Genomic DNA, 24,057 nt, shown 5'->3' on the forward strand with positions numbered 1-24,057 from the left:
ATAGAGTAGCAGAGACACACAGGGTCTTATCTGATTGACATGGAGTCCGAGCTTGATTAACATCTCACGGACCAGTTTCATGGGCTAAGTAGCCTTGAATGCATAGAACTTGCCTACAATTTGGTACATCGAAAGAACATCCCTGTCCCAGACAACTGATCAAGAAATGGAAGGGTAAGTGATACTGAAGAGAAAGAGCGACAATATACCACAACCCCATTCCATGAATTCAACTATCACCCACTTACCCCAAGGCAGCTCAACTTACCCCGGCCCTATGCTCAACTTACTTTATATCCAGGGTAAGTTGTGCCAAGAGACCACCTGTATCTTTCTAGAAAGAATACCATTTCCCTTGACATAGGGGGGGCGTTGTAACAATTCTCGTTGGTGAAAGAAGGTGAGGATCAAGATGCAGCGTGGCATGTGTTCATCATTATTTTAAGAAACTGAACATTAAATACAAGAAACAACCGAAACAGCTCCGTCAGGTGCAAAACACACTAAACAGAAAATAACTACCCACAAAACCCATGTGGGCAAGAGCTACCTAAGTATGGTTCTCAATCAGAGACAACGACAGACAGCTGTCCCTGATTGAGGACCATACCCGGCCAAAAACAAAGAAATACAAAAACATAGAAAAAAGAAGATAGAACGCCCACCCTAGTCACACCCTGGCCTAACCAAAATAGAGAATAAAAAGCCTCTATGGCCAGAGCGTGACAGGCGCACAATTGGCCCAGCGTCGTCCAGCTATGGCGGTGTAGGCCGTCATTGTAAATAAGAATTTGTTCCTAACTGACTACCTAGTTACATTTAAAAAATGGCTCAACCTACCCCCCTCTCCCCTAACCCAATGCACTATCAATGCAACCGCTATGGGTCAAAGGTCAGGCAATTCACCCGGAACCACTTGCCACCACGGTGTCACCCGCCGGGCTGCTAATGCCCCTCTGGAACAAGGGCAAACAGAATCCCCCTAAAACCACCTCTCCCCTTTGACCTCCCATCCATACATTGACCCCTTCATCTCCCGCTTTTTTTTTTTTTTTTTTTTTAACCTTTCCTGCTATTGATCTTCCCAGATTCCACTATCCTGGAGGGTCGGTGTGAAAATTCCCTTTGAGATATGAGTATTCAAGAGTCAATACCCGCCGCCAGCTTCCGGCCCGGAGTGTGTGTGTGAAACCTCCCCACGGAGAGGGGACTCTTAAATAGGTCATTAAAGTCAACCGTTAGCCCCCAGTTTAGTCGGTGTGTGTGTGTGTGTGTGTGTGTGTGTGTGTGTGTGTGTGTGTGTGTGTGTGTGTGTGTGTGTGTGTCATACTATTTGGGGGTCCTCATTCCTAGAGGACTGCTTGGTTCAGCAGTGTTTTTCCTTGCATTGAGAGAGTTTGGTATGACTCCCACTGGACAACATACACAGATGCATGATATTGGCTCTGACGTCTAAGGGCACAGCAGGTAAGCAAGACTGACACCCATACATCTAATAGATAGAACTTCAGATACTATCTGCTCTATTACTCTAGATCTATGTTGGATATTTAGAGGACACCTACCTCATCTATAGTAGTTACCGTTTGCTCTTGCAATGCATTCTAGACAGAAAAGATTAGGACCATGAAAATCATTTTTGAAAACTCACTCGTGCTAGTGGGAAGATCTATGAAGTTAATTTCAGATTGTATTTTTTTTGCTTTTGATAAGGAAATAGGAAGAGACTCAATTAGAAACTGTTGTTGTGATACTGTCTCTTAGGTTGTTGGACTAAGGTTCTTTTAGATAGAAGACCATGGAAGAACTCACTCTGCTACTCTGGCTCCTGATAGTTCCTCTGCAATCATTTGTACTTCAGCCCAGTAAGTGCCTATCAACTTTCATCATCCACAGGATCTACACACTGATTTTACATTCCCAAACTTGAAAAACGAATTCAACAATTTCTCATTTCTAATAGCTTGATTTTCTGATTCTCCTAATTGTCTGATCAGTTTGGAAAATGCATCATATGTATGTATGTGTGCAGCAAAGGAACCTAAGTACACTTGAATTCAAATGTTTCCACACTGCATAGAAATAATGTTTTTTTTCGAACGAACCAAGTCTGTTAACATATCCCAGACTTATTCAGGCAACCTAGTCACAGGTTTGAATAGAACCGGAGACATTTGCCAAATTTTGGTAATTCATTTAAAGTACTGTAAGAAGTGGTTTTATTGTATTATACTTCTATTCTTATATGAAAATAACAACTGCAAACTTCGTAAAATCTCTGTCAATATGGCCCACTTTGTCTGTCATTTTGTAGCGATGCCTAATCTTGAGTGTCAATACTAAGATACTGCTGTGTGTGTCTAGGAGTGGAAATGATCCTCATAGAAGACTCGGTCAGAGAAACAGATCCCTGGTCAGACTGGAGACCTGAGAGACTGAGGGAGACCACAACAGCAGACGAAGAGGAGGATGAACTCACTGCAACCCACCCTGAAGAGAAGAGGGAGGAAGAGGGGAGGAGCGAGGAAGGACTAACTCCAGAGATGGACTCTGAGAAGTGGAGAATAGAGGAGGAGAAGGGGGCAGCAGGGCAGGAGGGCCTTGAGGAAGAGCGAGGGATGGAGGAAGAAAGAACGCTGGTTGGAGGGCTTGATTACAGAGAGAAGAAGAGATTTGAAAATTGGGAGATAGAAGCTGATGAGGAACATGAAGAGGAGGAGGAGAGAAGAGATAATGGAGAGGGGAGACATGAAGAAGGGATTAGATCAGATGATGAGGAGAGAGGTGATAAGGAACAGAGAGCATATGGAGGAGAGGAGAAACTAGAGGAAAACCTGAGAGTTGGGGAAGTTAAAGAACCCAGTGTAGATCAAAGCGAGGGAAACTACTTAGTCGTTACACACATAGACCTCCCCTCTCCAACCAGCACTTCCTCCTCTCCTGTAGAAAAAGTAATGGACAATCAAGCTATCAACGAACCCATGTCCCCTCCCCCTGCAGCTATGCCTGTTCCACATTATGATGTCACTCCTCCACCTGCCACTCAACATGACCCTCCCCCAGTTACACCCTCTACCCCCTCTCTAGTTCCAGAGTCTGCCACTCATGCTCTCACTCAACCTGCCAGTCATATCCAAGACCCGGCTCCAGAGGCAGAGGAGGCCATCTCATTGGTGGACAGTGAGCTCATTATGGTTCAGAGTGTGACTGACAGCTCCCAGACAAATCTCAGGGAGGGGGAGAGTTTTGTTTCGCAGTCGATGGAGGTCAAAGTTGGCCCAATTATCAAGGTTTCAATCAACGACAATCAGACTGAGAGGAACAGCATTGTCCTTCTCAAAGAGACAGAAAATACAGTCAAGCAGCTAAAGTCTACAGACAAACCAAAACAGGAAAAACTCACAGCCAAGGAACTGCAACCTACAGCCAAACCAAAAGAGATGACAAAACCAACAGCCAAACACAATGTGACGGTACAGACAAACTCCACACCCAAAACACAACAGACAAACCATACACCCAAAACACTACAGACAAACCATACACCCAAAACACTACAGACAAAACGTACAGCCAAACCAGCAGTGCCAAAACACACAATGAAGCTGACACTGACCACCAAGAGTATCAAGACAAAGACAGGGAAACATCAAAAGAAAGACAAAATAAATGAGAGGAAAGGTAAACCTCTAAAAAAGGACAACAAAACCAAAGAGACAAAACAGGAGAAGAAGGAGGGCACAAATCCTGCATATTTCCCCTACTTCAAAGACAACTACTGTCCCCCGGAGTGTGCCTGCTATGGACGGTGAGATGTTCTCGGACTACATCAGGCTTACTATTGCCCATTTGTAATTAATTTTTGTAAATATTTTATCATTATGCTATTTCCATATTGTCACAGTCTTATTTAATCACCCAAACCATGTTGTACAGTGATGTTTGTGACTTACTCCAATGTTTTCTATTGTCCCCTTTCCCAGAGTGGTCCAGTGTTCCGACAAGGGGCTGGAGAAGGTTCCGTACGGCATCCCTTATAACTCCCGCTACGTCCTCCTGATGAACAACCACATCGACAACATTCAACTGGACCTGCTCAATGAGTACCTGTCCATGGAGTTCCTGGTGCTCAGCAACAACCGGCTGACAGACGGCTCCATCGAGGGGGCCTTCGAGGGCATCCCGGCCCTGAGGCGGCTCTACCTGGACCGGAACCTACTGGAGAGCGTGCCCACAGACCTGCCCGCCTCCCTGGAAGAGCTGCGTCTGGATAACAACCGGCTTAATGTGATGTCGGAGGGAGCCTGGGCCAACTGCCCCGGCCTGCTGGTCCTCAGCCTGAGCAACAACAGCCTGGGGAATGGGAATGATACTCTCCCCGCCAGTGTGCTCTCACCTCTGGGCAGCCTGCGCACCCTCAGCCTGGACCGCAACCGGCTGGCCTCGGTGCCTCTTGACTTACCTCTATCTATCAGGGAGTTGTACCTCCGTGGCAACCTTATCCAGCAGTTTCCAGGGGAGGCCTTCGTGGGCACCTCGGAGCTGGTGATTCTGGATTTGAGCGCTAACCGGCTAACCAACCATGGCCTTCTCAGGGAGTCCCTCGTCAACGCCACCCACCTGGAGAGCCTCAACTTAGAGGGCAACCAGCTCAAGAAGGTACCCCGCCACCTCCCCTCTTCCCTCAAAACCCTCAACCTGGAGGGCAACCTCATCTCCTCCGTGGGCAAAGCCTCCTTCCTCCACCTCCCCCACCTGGAGCACCTGGGCCTGGCCAGGAACAAGATAGCCAGGGTGGCCTCGGGGGCCTTCAGGGCGCTGCCCGTCCTACACCAGCTGGACCTGTGTCACAATGCCCTGAGCCAGGTGCCCAGGAAGCTGCCCCGGGGGCTACACTCAGTGGCACTCACACACAACAAGATCCACTCAGTGCCCCGCGACGCCTTCTGCTGGGGGGGTTCAGACCCCGGCCTCAGCAGCCTGGTGCTGGTGCAGCTGGAGCACAACCTCATAGACCTGGGCCACCTGGACGCAAAAGCCTTCCACTGCCTCAGAGGCTTCCAGATGGTACACTTCTACTGAGCTGCAGTCTATAGAATCCTGCAGGACAGTCATACTGAAAGTATAGATTATAGACAATCCCACAACTGAAACCAATTGCAGGGTTTTTTCTGCTCAACCTGAAAGTCCGTTGGGCTCTAAAATGGCGGTAAAATGTTCTGCAATACACAGAGAAACAAACATCATGTCGGGAGCTGATTTTGATTCAACATTACAAGATAACAATGCAAGATGGCCAGTTGAGTGAACTTGGATCTCCATGTGGATAGCTATACTGTACTGTATGTCGTTGCTTGGGTAAAGCTGTGATTGATGGAAGCCGTGGTGTTCAGAGAAAATATTCCCATGAAGTCTGTGTTGAAAGACTATGGCCTACTTAAAGGTCAATGATGCCATGTACAGTTGAAGTTTACATACACCTTAGACAAATTCATTTAAACTCAGTTTTTCACAATTCATGACATTTAATCCTAGTAGAATTTCCCTGTCGTTGGTCAGTTAGGATCACCACTATTTTAAGAATGTGAAATGTCAGAATAATAGTAGAGAGAATTATTTATTTCAGCTTTTATTTCTTTCATCACATTCCCAGTGGGTCAGAAGTTTACATACACTCAATTGGTATTTTGTAGCATTGCCTTTAAATTGTTTAACTTGAGTCAAACGTTTTGGGTAGCCTTCCACAAGCTTCCCACAATAAGTTGGGTGAATTGTGGGCCATTCCTCCTGACAGAGCTGGTGTAACTGAGTCAGGTTTGTAGGCCTCCTTGCTTCCACATGCCTTTTCAGTTCTGCCCACACATTTTCTATGGGATTGAGGTCAGTGGTTTGTGGCCACTCCAATACCTTGACTTTGTTGTCCTTAAGCCATTTTGCCACAACTTTGGAAGTATGCTTGGTGTCATTGTCAATTTGGAAGACGCATTTGCGACCAAGCTTTAACTTCCTGACCGATGTCTTGAGATGTTGCTTCAATATATCCACATAATTTTCTATCCTCATGATGCCATCTATTTTGTGAAGTGCACCTGCAGCAAAGCACCCCCACAACATGATGCTTCCACCCCCGTGCTTCACGGGTTGAGATGGTGTTCTTCAGCTTGCAAGCCTCCCCTATTTTCCTCCAAATATAACGATGGTCATTATGGCCAAACAGGTCTATTTTTGTTTCATCAGACCAGAGGACATTTCTCCAAAAAGTACGATCTTTGTCCCCATGTGCAGTTGCAAACCATAGTCTGGCTTTTTTATGGAGGTTTTGGAGCAGTGGCTTCTTCCTTGCTGAGCGGCCTTTCAGGTTATGTCGATATAGCACTTGTTTTACTGTGGATATAGATACTTTTATACCTGTTTCCTCCAGCATCTTCACAAGGTCCCTTGCTGTTGTTCTGGGATTGATTTGCACTTTTCGCACCAAAGTACGTTCATCTCTAGGAGACAGAACGCGTCTCCTTCCTGAGCAGTATGATGGCTGTGTGGTCCCATGGTGTTTATACTTGCGTACTATTGTTTGTACAGATGAATATGGTACCTTCAGGTGTTTGGAAATTGCTCCCAAGGATGAACCAGACTTGTGGAGGTCTACAATTTTTTTTCTGAGGTCTTGGCTGATTTATTTTGATTTTCCCATGATGTCAAGCAAAGAGGCACTGAGTTTGAAGGTAGGCCTTGAAATACATCTCTAGGTACACCTCCAGTTGACTCAAATGATGTCAACTAGCCTATCAGAAGCTTCTAAAACCATGACATACATTTCTGGAATTTTCCAAGCTGTTTTAAAGGCACAGTAAACTTCTGACCCACTGGAATTGTGATACAGTGAAATAATCTGTCTGTAAACAATTGTTGTAAAAATTACTTGTGTCATGCACAAAGTAGATGTCCTAACCGACTTTCCAAAACTATAGTTTGTTAACAAGAAATTTGTGGAGTGGTTGAAAATGAGTTTTAATGACTCCAACCTAAGTGTATGTAAACTTCCATCTCCAATGTGTATGTGACTGTCAGCTGTATCTTAGCAATCTTATCATTGGAATACTTGTTAGCTAAATGTGTTTCTGTTCAATGTTGTCATGTGATTTAAATTAAAGTGCCATTAGTGGTCTGGAAGAGTCTCTCTTCTAGAAGAGTGTGAATTGGCGAGTAAATGGCAAAGCCTTATTAACAAAAGCTACTCCATTTCAACTCACGTTGGCCTAATACGGGCAAGAAACAATAGCACAGTCTAGGAAAAATGTCTGCCTGCTGCAAAATTATTCTCCAATAGGCCTTTATTAATTTCCAAAAAAAACAGATACTTTTCATAAGAGGGCTGGGGTAATATTTGATTGCCTATCGTTATTTAAGCTGAAATGTGTTTATCTGAAGGCAAGTTTATTTTATGGTTAAGAGCTTGGCCGTGCTGTACACCAAATCCTTGGCTTGGCTGCTGGTTATTATTGGATAGAAACATGATTTTAAATGTTTTTGAAAATTTAAGGGCACCACTTGTTTTTTTCATGCCTCATAATGGCCTCTCCAGTCCAAATGTTTCCATTCTAAAGCGTTCTCTCTGCTTCCTGTAAACAGCCATGTCTGGTGATTAACTGCACCAAAATGATCAAACTTCCTGGATGAATAACATTCAAATCAGAGTTTCTTGATTAGATCATGTTTTACCCTGTAGCAATGATGGATAACTGCTGTACATTGCAAATGTATCCATGTTGGATGTTGATACGGTGCATTCGGGAAAGTATTCAGACCCCTTGACTTTTTCCACATTTTCTTACATTAAAGCCTTATTCTAACATTGTTGAAAATAATTAATTGAATCAATCTACACACAATACCCCATAATAACAGAGTGAAAACAGGTTTTTAGAAATCTTTGCAAATGTATTACAAATTTTAAAAGAATTCAGACCCTTTGCTATGAGACTCGAAATTGAGCTCCTGTTTACATTGATCATCCTTAAGATGTTTCTACAACTTGGAATCCACCTGTGGTAAATTCAATTGATTGGACATAATTTGGAAATTCACACACCTGTCCAGATAAGGTCCACAGTTGACAGTGCATGTCAGAGCAAAAACCAAGCCATGACCTCTGAGACAGGGTTGTGTCGAGGCACAGATCTGGGGAATGTGTTTGTATATGTTTGGCCACTAGATGGCAGTAATATATAGAGGGAAAGAGAATGAAGTAACAGAGAAAACCCTAACTGTATGCAATGAATACATTTATGATGAACAGAACATTCAGAGGCAGATTTGGCCCTGCTTCAGTAGCCAAAAATTACAATTCTGCAATTAAAATTCAAGGAAGTTTATTTTTGTCTGAAATAAAGTAACTTAAGCTCACACCTGCTCTGTAATGCATGGTCTCTCTCATACTGAGTCAGCTACCATTTGACATTTTAGTCATCTCTCTTATCCAGAGAGACATACAGTATTAAGTCCATACATTTTCATAGTGGTCCCCCTCAGGAATCAAACCCACAACCGTTGCGTTGCAAGTGCCATGCTCTACAAACCGAGCTACACGGGACGTTAAAGAGTTTCACAGAGTAGTACACCAGGAGAAATAATGGAGGGTAAAAGAAGGGCTGAACAGCAGAGAGAAAGATGATACACAGAATCTAATCTGGAGAGGGAAGTGAGGTGATTGGTGCTCTCTCTCCCTCTCCCTCTCTCTCCCTCTCCCTCTCCCTCTCTCTCTCTCTCTCTCTCTCTCTCTCTCTCTCTCTCTCTCTCCTCTCTCCCCTCCCTCTCTCTCTCTCTCTCTCTCTCCCTCCCTCCCTCTCTCTCTCTCTCTCTCTCTCCCTCTCCCTCCCTCTCTCTCTCTCTCTCTCTCATAACATTGCTCAGCTACGTGGCAGTGCACCCATAAGACCTGTGAAAGAGGAGGAGGAGGAGGAGGGGGATGAGCGAGGGAAGGAGAGTGAAAGGCAGACGGAGCGCAGGATAGTTCCAGACTTCATTTTCTCCTACCGTGCACGGAGGAGAGCCGCTTTTGGCAGGCCTGGGGTTCACCAGCACCTCCCTACGGTCCAGCAGGACCTCCGCTCTCACAGCACTGTCTACCTGATGCTACTGCCCCCTTCCCTCTTTTTGTCTCTCTCTCTCTCTCTCTCTTGGTCTCTCTTTTTCTCCCTTTCTCTTCCTCTCTCTCTCTATCTCTCCCTATTTGTCTCCTCCCATTTCCCTCTCCCTTCTTTCCCCAATCCATCTCTGTCTTTCCCTCTCTCTCCCTCCCTCTTAGATCATAGATCTTAGATGACACGTGTCAGGCTTGCAGGTGTGTTTGTGTGTGTGTGAATTGTGCGTGTGCATGCGTGTGTATGTGTGTGAGCACGTATTTACACATGTATGTTTTTATCTATCTCGGTTATTAACAGCTTAGCACACCTGAGGCATGTGAGTTGGTCTCAAGCTAGAATTTGACCCATAATGTTAGCAGCCTCTAGCTTCGCCATAACTTGTTGTGACATGAGCACAGCAGTAAAAGGCCGTTTCTGAAGGGCTGCTTATTTGTGTACCTCTCAGTGGTTCTCTGTTGGACTCTGACTGACAGCCGTATCACCACGTGAGATTAGTAGTGAAAGGTGCAGGCTGGCATCTCAAAATAACTATCTCTCTGTCTGTCTGCCTGCCCTATCTTTCTGTCTGGCTGGCTGCCCTCTCTCTCTAACTCTCTCTCTCTCTCTCTCTCTCTCTCTCTCTCTCTCTCTCTCTCTCTCTCTGTCTGCCCTCTCTGTCTGTCTGTCCTGCTGGCTGCCCTATCTGTCTGTCTGGCTGGCTGCCCTATCTGTCTGTCTGTCTTTCTGTATTTCCTACTGTTGGTCAAATCATCTGGTCAGTCATCCATTCGTGTGTCAGTCTATTTCTGACTGTCTGTCTCTCCATCTGTCCGCCTGTCTGTATGTTCTACCATATGTCTGTATGTCTGTATGTTCTCCTTCTGTCTGTGTCTTTTTGTCTGCCAGTCTACCTGTATGTATGTCTGTCGGTAAGTCCGACTGTCCTTCCATCCATATAGGCTATTTTTCTCTTCTTCCATATATCTATCTGTCCGTCTGTTCGATCATACACTGTTGCCTCACTTTTGCCTGTCTGTCAGACATTTTCTTTCTGTTAGACACAACAAAGAGATCTGTGGTGGTTCTTTGTGTTTGTTGTCCCGGCCTAAACCGTAACACCATCAATCTCTGACTGCACCTGAGCTGGAAGGAGCCAGAGAGGCTTTGGAGCGTGTTTGGGCCATTATATTCTTTAGTGCCTTTTGGTGGTTTTGATTTAATCTTGGATTGAATATTTATTTGGTTGATTAAGATGTTTGAAAAATATATACAGGTATAATTCATCTCTGTTTTACCCACCCTTTCCTGCACTAAGGCTCAGTATGGATGAACGTTGACAGAATGGTGACGTTGCAATAAGACCTTTAGGGAAAGAAAAGGGAATCCAAATCCATGACAAAGATCAATGCAGCTGGAGTGAGAACTGAAACATATGACGTTTGATTGTTTAAATCACTCAATACAGCTGATCCTAGACCAGGTGATTCATCATTACAGTGCAGTACAACAAGGCCAAGAATATTTCACAAACCACTGGTCATGATGTAGAAGTGTGACGAATCAGGCAATGCTCTGTTTTCTGATACTCTATCCATAAATTCATAGCCTAGTGTAGATGTATTTGGTGCAGACTGCAACTCTATTGACATGCAACAACATAGTTATTCAGCCACTCTAGCAGTAAAACGTACATTCAACCTCTATTCCATGTTGGGTCAATGTAATCTCATTGAAATTAAGTGGAAACAACGTTGATTCAACCACTGTGCCCAGTGCGTTGCTAGTAAATATATAGACCATCTATGGGGGCTGTTGAAATAAAGTTGAACATATATAGAAGAAAGTGACTAGGATGCCAGTACAGAGACTCATTGACCACAAATGGGCTGAACAGGAATCCAGCTGAACAAAGAGAAAATTGCATGAGGGAAGAGGGGGGGGGGGAGAACGAACAAAACAGAATATGAAACCGCACCCTTGGAGATAAGTCAGACATACAGACAGACAGACAGACAGAGACGCCATACTTCCTATGTCAATGTGATGCTTGGAGGCTCGATGTGTTAGGAGGAATGAGTATTCATCCTTATAAGGCTTTGAATAAGGTATTATATTTATGAAATAACTCCTTAATGACCAATGAACAACATCTTGAAATGACAACATCAACACGTGTTATAGCTATGTGTTCACTGAACACTGATACACAATGGCTTAAAGCAGATGTGTTTCAAACGTGGAGGGCCGAGTGTCCGCAGGTTTTTGGTTTTTCCTTTCAAATGAAGACCCAGACAACCAGGCGAGGGGAGTTCTTTACTAATTAGTGACATTAATTAATGAGTTTGGAATGAGTGAGTTTGACACATGGCTTAAAGTATTAAGAATTAAAAGGGATGTTAGTTTGAAGCTCACGTTGATGGTTTTGATTGACACTGGGTGTGTTTAATGTCCCGCCTCTCTCATAGACAGTAATTGGATAAATGGAAGTGGTGGTCAAAGCGGTACTCCTCCCTCTTACACAGACACATAAAAAAACACACACACACACACACACACATAAAAACACACACACAGACAGACAGACAGACACATTTTGGTATACAGTACCAGTCAAAAGTTTGGACACATCTACTCATTCAAGGGTTTTTCTTTATTTAGATAATGTAGTAAACAAAAAAACAAATCAAAATATATTTGAGATTTGAGATTCTTCAAAGTAGCCACCCTTTGAAAGCTTTGCACACTCTTGGCATTCTCTCAACCAGCTTCATGAGGTAGTCACCTGGAATGCCTTTCCAACAGTCTTGAAGGAGTTCCCACATATGGTGAGCACTTGTTGGCTGCTTTTGCATCACTCTGCAGTCCAACTCATCCCAAACCACCTCAATTGGGTTGAGGTCGGGTGATTGTGGAGGCCAGGTCATCTGATGCAACACTCCATCACTATCATTCTTGGTCAAATAGCCCTTACACAGGCTGCTGCTCCAGTTTCAACTGTTCTGCCTTATTATTATTCGACCATGCTGGTCATTTATGAACATTTGAACATCTTGGCCATGTTCTGTTATAATCTCCACCCGGCACAGCCAGAAGAGGACTGGCCACCCAACATATGCTCTCTCTAATTCTCTCTTTCTTTCTTTCTCTCGGAGGACCTGAGCCCTAGGACCATGCCCCAGGACTACCTGACATGATGACTCCTTGCTGTCCCCAGTCCACCTGACCGTGCTGCTGCTCCAGTTTCAACTGTTCTGCCTTATTATTATATGACCATGCTGGTCATTTATGAACATTTGAACATCTTGGCCATGTTCTGTTATAATCTCCACCCGGCACAGCCAGAAGAGGACTGGCCACCCCACATAGCCTGGTTCCTCTCTAGGTTTCTTCCTAGGTTTTGGCCTTTCTAGGGAGTTTTTCCTAGCCACCGTGCTTCTACACCTGCATTGCTTGCTGTTTGGGGTTTTAGGCTGGGTTTCTGTACAGCACTTTGAGATATCAGCTGATGTATGAAGGGCTATATAAATACATTTGATTTGATTTGATTTGATTTGGAGGTGTGTTGGGTCATTGTCCAGTTGAAAAACAAATGATAGTCCCACTAAGCCCAAACCAGATGGGATGGCGTATCGCTGCAGAATGCTGTGGTAGCCATGCTGGTTAAGTGAGCCTTGGATTCACCAGCAAAGCACCCCCACACCATCACACTTCCTCCTTCATGCTTCACAGTGGGAACCACACATGCGGAGATCATCCATTCACCTATTCTGCATCTCACAGACACGACAGTTGAGACCAAAAATCGCAAATTTGGACTCATCAGACCAAAGGACAGATTTCCACTGGTCTAATGTCCATTGCTCGTGTTTCTTGGCCCAAGGAAGTCCTTTAGTAGTGGTTTCTTTGCAGCAATTTGACCATGAAAGCCTGATTCACGCAGTCTCCTCTGAACAGTTAATGTTGAGATGTGTCTGTTACTTGAACTCTGTGAAGCATTTATTTGGGCTGCAATCTGAGGTGCAGTTAATTGCCGATTTCTGAGGCTGGTAACTGTAATGAACTTATCCTCTGCAGCAAAGGAAACTCTGGCTCTTCATTCCTGTGGTGGTCCTCATGAAAGCCCGTTTCATAATAGCGCTTGATGGTTTTTGCAACTGTTCTTGAAGAAACTTCTGGAAGTTTTCCTCATTGACTTACCTTCATGTCTTAAAGTAATGATGGACTGTCATTTGTCTTTGCTTATTTGAGCTGTTCTTGCCATAATATGGTATTTTACCAAATAGGGCTACCTTCTGTATACCAACCCTGCCTTGTCACACCACAACTGATTGGCTCAAACGCATTAAGAAGGAAAGAAATTCCAAAAATTAACGTTTAATAAGGAACACCTGTTAATTGAAATGCATCCAGGTGTCTACTTGATGAAGCTGGTTGAGAGAATGCCAAGAGTGTGCAAAGCTGTCATCAAGGGAAAGGGTGGTTACTTTGAAGAATCTCAAATAAGAAATATATTTTGATTGTGTTTAACACTTTTTTGGTTTCTACATGATTCCATATATGTTATTTCATTTTTTTGATGTCTTCACTATTATTCTACAATGTAGAAAATAGTAAACATTGTAAAGAAAAACCCTTGATGAGTAGGTGTGTCCAAACTTTTAACTGGTACTGTTTATCTGCAGTAACAGACACTGCTATTGCATGAGCGAGAGGGAGATGGCGCTTGAGTCAGCAGAGAGAAAGTAAAGAAGGAGGCGAGCGAGCAAGAAGAGAGAGAGAGAGAGAGAGAGAGAGAGAGGAGGGGATAAATAGAGAGACCATGGGAGCCAGACGGACCTCTACACACACACACACTTTTTGTTCCTGGCCATAAAAACCCATAAGGCTGTGTGCTGCACTGACAACTCACACACATGCGTTACACAAACTCACACCACACACACACACACAAACACACACACACATTTTTCTGCAGGGGCTCCACAAGGGGGCCAGCGTGTTTTCTTTTTTGGAGAGGCAGGGGATCTCTCTAGCTCCCAGTTACAGAGTAGCCTAGCAGTGCAGACAGGGGTAGCAGCTCACATTATCCCTAGTACAGTAGATAAACATCAATACACACCTTGAGATACACACACAAACTATTTCATGTAGAAGGTGGAGGTGGTACGCCTGTCTCAGATCTAGTTGTATGTTATAGAGAGAGGGAAATTAATGAACTGCACCAGATTGTAGAGCAGCACTGCAAACTAGAGGAGTTACAGAGAGAGAGAGAGAGAGAGAGAGAGAGAGAGAGAGAGAGAGAGAGAGAGAGAGAGAAAGAGAGGAGACAGAGAGTGAGAGATAAAGAGAGGGGGACAGAGAGAGAGGGTGAGAGAAATAAAGAAATAAGAATGAAAGAGAGATATAGAAGGGTGTGTTTTCCTTTACCACTCCAACCAGTGTCTCTCTGTCTATGGTCTCTGTCTATGGTCTTTATCCTATAGTCTCTGTCTATGGTCTCTGTCTATGGTTTTTATCCTATGGGCTCTGTCTATGGTCTCTGTCTATGGTCTCTGTCTATGGTTTTTATCCTATGGGCTCTGTCTATGGTCTCTATCTATGGTCTCTGTCTATGGTCTCTGTCTATGGTTTTTATCCTATGGTCTCTATCTATGGTTTTTATCCTAAGGTCTCTGTCTATGGTCTCTGTCTATGGTCTCTGTCTATGGTCTCTGTCTATGGTCTCTGTCTATGGTCTCTGTCTATGGTCTTTATCCTATGGTCTCTGTCTATGGTCTCTGTCTATGGTCTCTGTCTATGGTCTCTGTCTATGGTCTTTATCCTATGGTCTCTGTCTATGGTCTCTGTCTATGGTTTTTATCCTATGGTCTCTGTCTATGGTCTTTATCCTATGGTCTCTGTCTATGGTCTCTGTCTATGGTCTCTGTCTATGGTCTCTGTCTATGGTCTCGGTCTATGGTTTTTATCCTATGGTCTCTGTCTATGGTCTTTAACCTATGGTCTCTCTCTATGGTCTTGGTCCTATGTTCTCTATCTGTGGTCTCTCTCTATGGTCTTTATCCTATGGTCTTTATCCTATGGTATCTGTCTATGATCTTTATCCAATGGTCTCTGACTATGGTCTCTGTCTATGGTCTCTGTCTATGGTCTTTATCCTATGGTCTATGTCTATGGTCTTTATCCTATGGTCTCTGTCTATGGTCTTTATCCTATAGTCTCTGTCTATGGTCTCTGTCTATGGTCTTTATCCTATAGTCTCTGTCTATGGTCTCTGTCTATGGTCTCTGTCTATGGTCTCTGTCTATGGTCTTTATCCTATGGTATCTGTCTATGGTCTTTATCCTATGGTCTATGTCTATGGTCTTTATCCTATGGTCTCTGTCTATGGTCTCTGTCTATGGTCTCTGTCTATGGTCTCTGTCTATGGTCTTTATCCTATGGTCTCTGTCTATGGTCTTTATCCTATGGTCTCTGTCTATGGTCTCTGTCTATGGTTTTTATCCTATGGTCTCTGTCTATGGTCTCGGTCTATGGTCACTGTCTATGGTATCTGTCTATGGTCTTTATCCTATGGTCTCTGTCTATGGTCTCTGTCTATGGTCTCTGTCTATGGTTTTTATCCTATGGGCTCTGTCTATGGTCTCTATCTATGGTCTCTGTCTATGGTCTCTGTCTATGGTTTTTATCCTATGGTCTCTATCTATGGTTTTTATCTATGGTCTCTGTCTATGGTCTCTGTCTATGGTCTCTGTCTATGGTCTCTGTCTATGGTCTCTGTCTATGGTCTCTGTCTATGGTTTTTATCCTATGGTCTCTGTCTATGGTCTTTATCCTATGGTCTCTGTCTATGGTCTCTGTATATGGTCTCTGTCTATGGTCTCTGTCTATGGTTTTTATCCTATGGTCTCTGTCTATGGTCTTTATCCTATGGTCTCTGTCTATGGTCTTTATCCTATAGTCTCTGTCTATGGTCTCTGTCTATGGTTTTTATCCTATGGTCTCTGTCTATGGTCTTTATCCTATGGTCTCTGTCTATGGTCTCTGTATATGGTCTCTGTCTATGGTCTCGGTCTATGGTTTTTATCCTATGGTCTCTGTCTATGGTCTTTATCCTATAGTCTCTGTCTATGGTCTTTATCCTATAGTCTCTGTCTATGGTCTCTGTCTATGGTTTTTATCCTATGGGCTCTGTCTATGGTCTCTGTCTATGGTCTCTGTCTATGGTATCTGTCTATGGTCTTTATCCTATGGTCTCTGTCTATGGTCTCTGTCTATGGTCTCTGTCTATGGTTTTTATCCTATGGTCTCTGTCTATGGTCTTTATCCTATGGTCTCTGTCTATGGTCTCTGTCTATGGTCTCTGTCTATGGTCTCGGTCTATGGTTTTTATCCTATGGTCTCTGTCTATGGTCTTTATCCTATGGTCTCTGTCTATGGTCTTCATCCTATGGTCTCTGTCTATGGTCTCTGTCTATGGTCTCTGTCTATGGTCTTTGTCCTATGGTCTCTGTCTATGGTCTTTATCCTATGGTCTCTGTCTATGGTCTCTGTCTATGGTCTCTGTCTATGGTCTCTGTCTATGGTCTTTATCCTATAGTCTCTGTCTATGGTCTCTGTCTATGGTCTTTATCCTATGGTCTCTGTCTATGGTCTCTGTCTATGGTCTCTGTCTATGGTCTTTATCCTATGGTCTCTGTCTATGGTCTCTGTCGATGGTCTCTGTCTATGGTCTCGGTCTATGGTTTTTATCCTATGGTCTCTGTCTATGGTCTCTGTCTATGGTTGTTATCCTATGGTCTCTGTCTATGGTCTTTATCCTATGGTCTCTATCTATTGTCTTTATCCTATGGTCTCTATCTATGGTCTTTATCCTATGGTCTCTATCTATGGTCTTTATCCTATGGTCTCTATCTATGGTCTTTAACCTATGGGCTCTCTCTATGGTCTTGGTCTAAGGGTCTCTATCTGTGGTCTCTCTCTATGGTCTTTATCCTATGGTCTTTATCCTATGGTATCTGTCTATGATCTTTATCCAATGGTCTCTGACTATGGTCTCTGTCTATGGTCTCTGTCTATGGTTTTTATCCTATGGTCTCTGTCTATGGTTTTTATCTAATGGTCTCTGTCTATGGTCTCTGTCTATGGTCTCTGTCTATGGTATCTGTCTATGTTCTCTGTCTATGGTCTCTGTCTATGGTCTCTGTCTATGGTCTTTATCCTATGGTCTCTGTCTATGGTCTTTATCCTATGGTCTCTGTCTATGGTCTCTATCTATGGTTTTTATCCTATGGTCTCTGTCTATGGTCTCTGTCTATGGTCTCTGTCTATGGTATCTGTCTATGGTCTTTATCCTATGGTCTATGTCTATGGTCTCTGTCTATGGTTTTTATCCTATGGTCTCTGTCTATGGTCTCTGTCTATGGTCCTGTCTATGGTCTCTGTCTATGGTTTTTATCCTATGGTCTCTGTCTATGGTCTTTATCCTATGGTCTCTGTCTATGGTCTCGGTCTATGGTTTTTATCCTATGGTCTCTGTCTATGGTCTTTATCCTATGGTCTCTGTCTATGGTCTTCATCCTATTGTCTCTGTCTATGGTCTCTGTCTATGGTCTCTGTCTATGGTCTTTATCCTATGGTCTCTGTCTATGGTCTCTGTCTATGGTCTCTGTCTATGGTCTCTGTCTATGGTCTTTATCCTATAGTCTCTGTCTATGGTCTCTGTCTATGGTTTTTATCCTATGGGCTCTGTCTATGGTCTCTGTCTATGGTCTGTCTATATCCTATGGTCTCTGTCTATGGTCTCTGTCTATGGTCTCTGTCTATGGTTTTTATCCTATGGTCTCTGTCTATGGTCTTTATCCTATGGTCTCTGTCTATGGTCTCTGTCTATGGTCTCTGTCTATGGTCTCGGTCTATGGTTTTTATCCTATGGTCTCTGTCTATGGTCTTTATCCTATGGTCTCTGTCTATGGTCTTCATCCTATGGTCTCTGTCTATGGTCTCTGTCTATGGTCTCTGTCTATGGTCTTTATCCTATGGTCTCTGTCTATGGTCTCTGTCTATGGTCTCTGTCTATGGTCTCGGTCTATGGTTTTTATCCTATGGTCTCTGTCTATGGTCACTGTCTATGGTTTTTATCCTATGGTCTCTGTCTATGGTCTTTATCCTATGGTCTCTATCTATGGTCTTTATCCTATGGTCTCTATCTATGGTCTTTATCCTATGGTCTCTATCTATGGTCTTTATCCTATGGTCTCTGTCTATGGTCTTTAACCTATGGTCTCTCTCTATGGTCTTGGTCCTATGTTCTCTATCTGTGGTCTCTCTCTATGGTCTTTATCCTATGGTCTTTATCCTATGGTATCTGTCTATGATCTTTATCCAATGGTCTCTGACTATGGTCTCTGTCTATGGTCTCTGTCTATGGTCTTTATCCTATGGTCTATGTCTATGGTCTTTATCCTATGGTCTCTGTCTATGGTCTCTGTCTATGGTCTCTGTCTATGGTCTCTGTCTATGGTCTTTATCCTATGGTCTCTGTCTATGGTCTTTATCCTATGGTCTCTGTCTATGGTCTCTGTCTATGGTTTTATCCTATGGTCTCTGTCTATGGTCTCTGTCTATGGTCACTGTCTATGGTATCTGTCTATGGTCTTTATCCTATGGTCTCTGTCTATGGTCTCTGTCTATGGTCTCTGTCTATGGTCTCTGTCTATGGTCTTTCATCCTATGGTCTCTGTCTATGGTCTTTATCCTATGGTCTCTGTCTATGGTCTCTGTCTATGGTCTCTGTCTATGGTCTCTGTCTATGGTTTTTATCCTATGGTCTCTGTCTATGGTCTTTATCCTATGGTCTCTGTCTATGGTCTTGTCCTATGGTCTCTGTCTGTGGTCTCTGTCTATGGTCTCTGTCTATGGTCTTTATCCTATGGTCTCTGTCTATGGTCTCTGTCTATGGTTTTTATCCTATGGTCTCTGTCTATGGTCTTTATCCTATGGTCTCTGTCTATGGTCTCTGTCTATGGTCTCTGTCTATGGTCTCTGTCTATGGTCTTTTATCCTATGGTCTCTGTCTATGGTCTTTATCCTATGGTCTCTGTCTATGGTCTTTATCCTATGGTCTCTGTCTATGGTCTCTGTCTATGGTCTTTATCCTATGTCTCTGTCTATGGTCTCTGTCTATGGTCTCTGTCTATGGTCTCTGTCTTTATCCTATGGTCTCTGTCTATGGTCTCTGTCTCTGTCTATGGTTTTTATCCTATGGTCTCTGTCTATGGTCTTTATCCTATGGTCTCTGTCTATGGTCTCTGTCTATGGTCTCTGTCTATGGTCTCTGGTTTTTATCCTATGGTCTCTGTCTATGGTCTTTATCCTATGGTCTCTGTCTATGGTCTTCATCCTATGGTCTCTGTCTATGGTCTCTGTCTATGGTCTCTGTCTATGGTCTTTGTCCTATGGTCTCTGTCTATGGTCTTTCTCCTATGGTCTCTGTCTATGGTCTCTGTCTATGGTCTCTGTCTATGGTCTCTGTCTATGGTCTTTATCCTATGGTCTCTGTCTATGGTCTCTTCTATGATCTTTATCCTATGGTCTCTGTCTCTGTCTATGGTCTCTGTATGGTCTTTATCCTATGGTCTCTGTCTATGGTCTCTGTCGATGGTCTCTGTCTATGGTCTTTATCCTATGGTCTCTGTCTATGGTCTCTGTCTATGGTTGTTATCCTATGGTCTCTGTCTATGGTCTTTATCCTATGGTCTCTATCTATGGTCTTTATCCTATGGTCTCTATCTATGGTCTTTATCCTATGGTCTCTATCTATGGTCTTTATCCTATGGTCTCTGTCTATGGTCTTTAACCTATGGGCTCTATGGTCTTGGTCTATCTCTATCTGGTCTCTCTCTATGGTCTTTATCCTATGGTCTTTATCCTATGGTCTCTGTCTATGGTCTTTATCCAATGGTCTCTGACTGGTCTCTGTCTATGGTCTCTGTCTATGGTCTCTGTCTATGGTTTTTATCTAATGGTCTCTGTCTATGGTCTCTGTCTATGGTCTCTGTCTATGGTCTCTGTCTATGGTCTCTATGGTCTCTGTCTATGGTCTTTATCCTATGGTCTCTGTCTATGGTCTTTATCCTATGGTCTCTGTCTATGGTCTCTGTCTATGGTCTTTATCCTATCTCTGTCTATGGTCTCTGTCTATGGTCTCTGTCTTTATCTGTCTATGGTCTTTATCCTATGGTCTCTATGGTCTCTGTCTATGGTTTTTATCCTATGGTCTCTGTCTATGGTCTCTGTCTATGGTCCTGTCTATGGTCTCTGTCTATGGTTTTTATCCTATGGTCTCTGTCTATGGTCTTTATCCTATGGTCTCTGTCTATGGTCTCTGTCTATGGTTTTTATCCTATGGTCTCTGTCTATGGTCTTTATCCTATGGTCTCTGTCTATGGTCTTTATCCTATTGTCTCTGTCTATGGTCTCTGTCTATGGTCTCTGTCTATGGTCTTTATCTATGGTCTCTGTCTATGGTCTCTGTCTATGGTCTCTGTCTATGGTCTCTGTCTATGGTCTCTGTCCTATGGTCTCTGTCTATGGTCTCTGTCTCCTGGTCTTTATCCTATGGTCTCTGTCTATGGTCTCTGTCTATGGTATCTGTCTATGGTCTTTATCCTATGGTCTCTGTCTATGGTCTCTGTCTATGGTCTCTGTCTATGGTTTTTATCCTATGGTCTCTGTCTATGGTCTTTATCCTATGGTCTCTGTCTATGGTCTCTGTCTATGGTCTCTGTCTATGGTCTCGGTCTATGGTTTTTATCCTATGGTCTCTGTCTATGGTCTTTATCCTATGGTCTCTGTCTATGGTCTTCATCCTATGGTCTCTGTCTATGGTCTCTGTCTATGGTCTCTGTCTATGGTCTTTATCCTATGGTCTCTGTCTATGGTCTCTGTCTATGGTCTCTGTCTATGGTCTCGGTCTATGGTTTTTATCCTATGGTCTCTGTCTATGGTCACTGTCTATGGTTTTTATCCTATGGTCTCTGTCTATGGTCTTTATCCTATGGTCTCTATCTATGGTCTTTATCCTATGGTCTCTATCTATGGTCTTTATCCTATGGTCTCTATCTATGGTCTTTATCCTATGGTCTCAATCTATGGTCTTTAACCTATGGTCTCTCTCTATGGTCTTGGTCCTATGTTCTCTATCTGTGGTCTCTCTCTATGGTCTTTATCCTATGGTCTTTATCCTATGGTATCTGTCTATGATCTTTATCCAATGGTCTCTGACTATGGTCTCTGTCTATGGTCTCTGTCTATGGTCTTTATCCTATGGTCTATGTCTATGGTCTTTATCCTATGGTCTCTGTCTATGGTCTCTGTCTATGGTCTCTGTCTATGGTCTCTGTCTATGGTCTTTATCCTATGGTCTCTGTCTATGGTCTTTATCCTATGGTCTCTCTGTCTATGGTCTCTGTCTATGGTTTTTATCCTATGGTCTCTGTCTATGGTCTCTGTCTATGGTCTGTCTATGGTATCTGTCTATGGTCTTTATCCTATGGTCTCTGTCTATGGTCTCTGTCTATGGTCTCTGTCTATGGTCTCTGTCTATGGTTTTCATCCTATGGTCTCTGTCTATGGTCTTTATCCTATGGTCTCTGTCTATGGTCTCTGTCTATGGTCTCTGTCTATGGTCTCGGTCTATGGTTTTTATCCTATGGTCTCTGTCTATGGTCTTTATCCTATGGTCTCTGTCTATGGTCTTCATCCTGTTGTCTCTGTCTGTGGTCTCTGTCTATGGTCTCTGTCTATGGTCTTTATCCTATGGTCTCTGTCTATGGTCTCTGTCTATGGTCTTTATCCTATGGTCTCTGTCTATGGTCTCTTTCTATGGTCTTTATCCTATGGTCTATGTCTATGGTCTTTATCCTATGGTCTCTGTCTATGGTCTTTATCATATGGTCTCTGCCTATGGTCTTTATCCTATGGTCTTGATCCTTTGGTCTATGGTCTTGATCCTATGGTCTCTATCTATGGTCTTTATCTGGTCTCTCTCTATGGTCTTTATGCTATGGTCTTGATCCTATAGTCTCTGTCTATGGTCTTTATCCTATGGTCTCTGTCTATGGTCTCTGTCTATGGTTTTTATCCTATGGTCTCTGTCTATGGTCTTTATCCTATGGTCTCTGTCTATGGTCTCTGTCTATGGTCTCTGTCTATGGTCTCTGTCTATGGTCTCTGTCTATGGTCTTTATCCTATGGTCTCTGTCTATGGTCTCTGTCTATGGTCTTCATCCTATTGTCTCTGTCTATGGTCTCTGTCTATGGTCTCTGTCTATGGTCTTTATCCTATGGTCTCTGTCTATGGTCTCTGTCTATGGTCTTTATCCTATGGTCTCTGTCTATGGTCTTTATCCTATGGTCTCTGTCTATGGTCTCTGTCTATGGTCTCTGTCTATGGTCTTTATCCTATGGTCTCTGTCTATGGTCTCTGTCTATGGTCTCTGTCTATGGTCTTTATCCTATGGTCTCTGTCTATGGTCTCTGTCTATGGTCTTTATCTATGGTCTCTGTCTATTGTCTTTATGCTATGGTCTTGATCCTATGGTCTCTGTCTATGGTCTCTGTCTATGGTCTCTGTCTATGGTCTCTGTCTATGGTCTCTGTCTATGGTCTCTGTCTATGGTTCTCTGTCTATGGTCTCTGTCTATGGTCTTTATCCTATGGTCTCTGTCTATGGTCTTTATCCTATGGTCTCTGTCTATGGTCTCTGTCTATGGTCTCTGTCTATGGTCTCGGTCTATGGTTTTTATCCTATGGTCTCTGTCTATGGTCTTCATCCTATGGTCTCTGTCTATGGTCTTTATCCTATTGTTTCTGTCTATAGTCTCTGTCTATGGTCTTTATCCTATGGTCTCTGTCTATGGTCTCTGTCTATGGTCTCTGTCTATGGTCTCTGTCTATGGTCTTTATCCTATGGTCTCTGTCTATGGTCTCTGTCTATGGTCTCTGTCTATGGTCTCTGTCTATGGTCTTTATCCTATGGTCTCTGTCTATGGTCTCATTCTATGGTCTCTGTCTATGGTCTTTATCCTATGGTCTCTGTCTATGGTCTCTGTCTATGGTCTCTGTCTATGGTCTCTGTCTATGGTCTTTATCCTATGGTCTCTGTCTATGGTCTTTATCCTATGGTCTCTGTCTATCGTCTCTGTCTATGGTTTTTATCCTATGGTCTCTGTCTATGGTCTCTGTCTATGGTCACTGTCTATGGTATCTGTCTATGGTCTTTATCCTATGGTCTCTGTCTATGGTCTCTGTCTATGGTCTCTGTCTATGGTTTTTATCCTATGGTCTCTGTCTATGGTCTCTGTCCTATGGTCTCTGTCTATGGTTTTTATCCTATGGTCTCTGTCTATGGTCTTTATCCTATGGTCTCTGTCTATGGTCTCTGTCTATGGTCTCTGTCTATGGTCTCGGTCTATGGTTTTTATCCTATGGTCTCTGTCTATGGTCTTTATCCTATGGTCTCTGTCTATGGTCTTCATCCTGTTGTCTCTGTCTGTGGTCTCTGTCTATGGTCTCTGTCTATGGTCTTTATCCTATGGTCTCTGTCTATGGTCTCTGTCTATGGTCTCTTTCTATGGTCTTTATCCTATGGTCTATGTCTATGGTCTTTATCCTATGGTCTCTGTCTATGGTCTTTATCATATGGTCTCTGCCTATGGTCTTTATCCTATGGTCTTGATCCTTTGGTCTCTCTCTATGGTCTTGATCCTATGGTCTCTATCTATGGTCTTTATCCTATGGTCTCTCTCTATGGTCTTTATGCTATGGTCTTGATCCTATGGTCTCTGTCTATGGTCTTTATCCTATGGTCTCTGTCTATGGTCTCTGTCTATGGTTTTTATCCTATGGTCTCTGTCTATGGTCTTTATCCTATGGT

General features: G+C 43.3%; 1 protein-coding gene across 1 annotated transcript; it reads left to right on the forward strand.

Annotated features, from left to right (window-relative positions):
• Positions 1 to 3,237: 3,237 nt before the first annotated feature.
• Positions 3,238 to 5,525, forward strand: LOC112231573 (decorin-like). The gene is made up of 2 exons (XM_024398272.2): positions 3,238 to 3,808; positions 3,984 to 5,525. The coding sequence occupies exons 1-2, from the start codon at positions 3,261 to 3,263 to the stop codon at positions 5,080 to 5,082; spliced, it is 1,647 nt and encodes a 548-aa protein (XP_024254040.1). The 5' UTR covers positions 3,238 to 3,260; the 3' UTR covers positions 5,083 to 5,525.
• Positions 5,526 to 24,057: the final 18,532 nt, after the last annotated feature.

The sequence above is a fragment of the Oncorhynchus tshawytscha genome, linkage group LG15 (genome assembly GCF_018296145.1).
Source record: "Oncorhynchus tshawytscha isolate Ot180627B linkage group LG15, Otsh_v2.0, whole genome shotgun sequence".
In the NCBI taxonomy this organism is placed as follows: Eukaryota; Metazoa; Chordata; class Actinopteri; order Salmoniformes; family Salmonidae; genus Oncorhynchus; species Oncorhynchus tshawytscha.

Coding starts and splice junctions, on each gene's coding strand:
- LOC112231573 (XM_024398272.2), top strand. CDS start 3,261: ATGGAGGTCAAAGTTGGCCCAATTATCAAGGTTTCAATCAACGACAAT. Junction 3,809..3,983: donor GAGTGTGCCTGCTATGGACG/GTGAGATGTTCT, acceptor CCCCTTTCCCAG/AGTGGTCCAGTGTTCCGACA.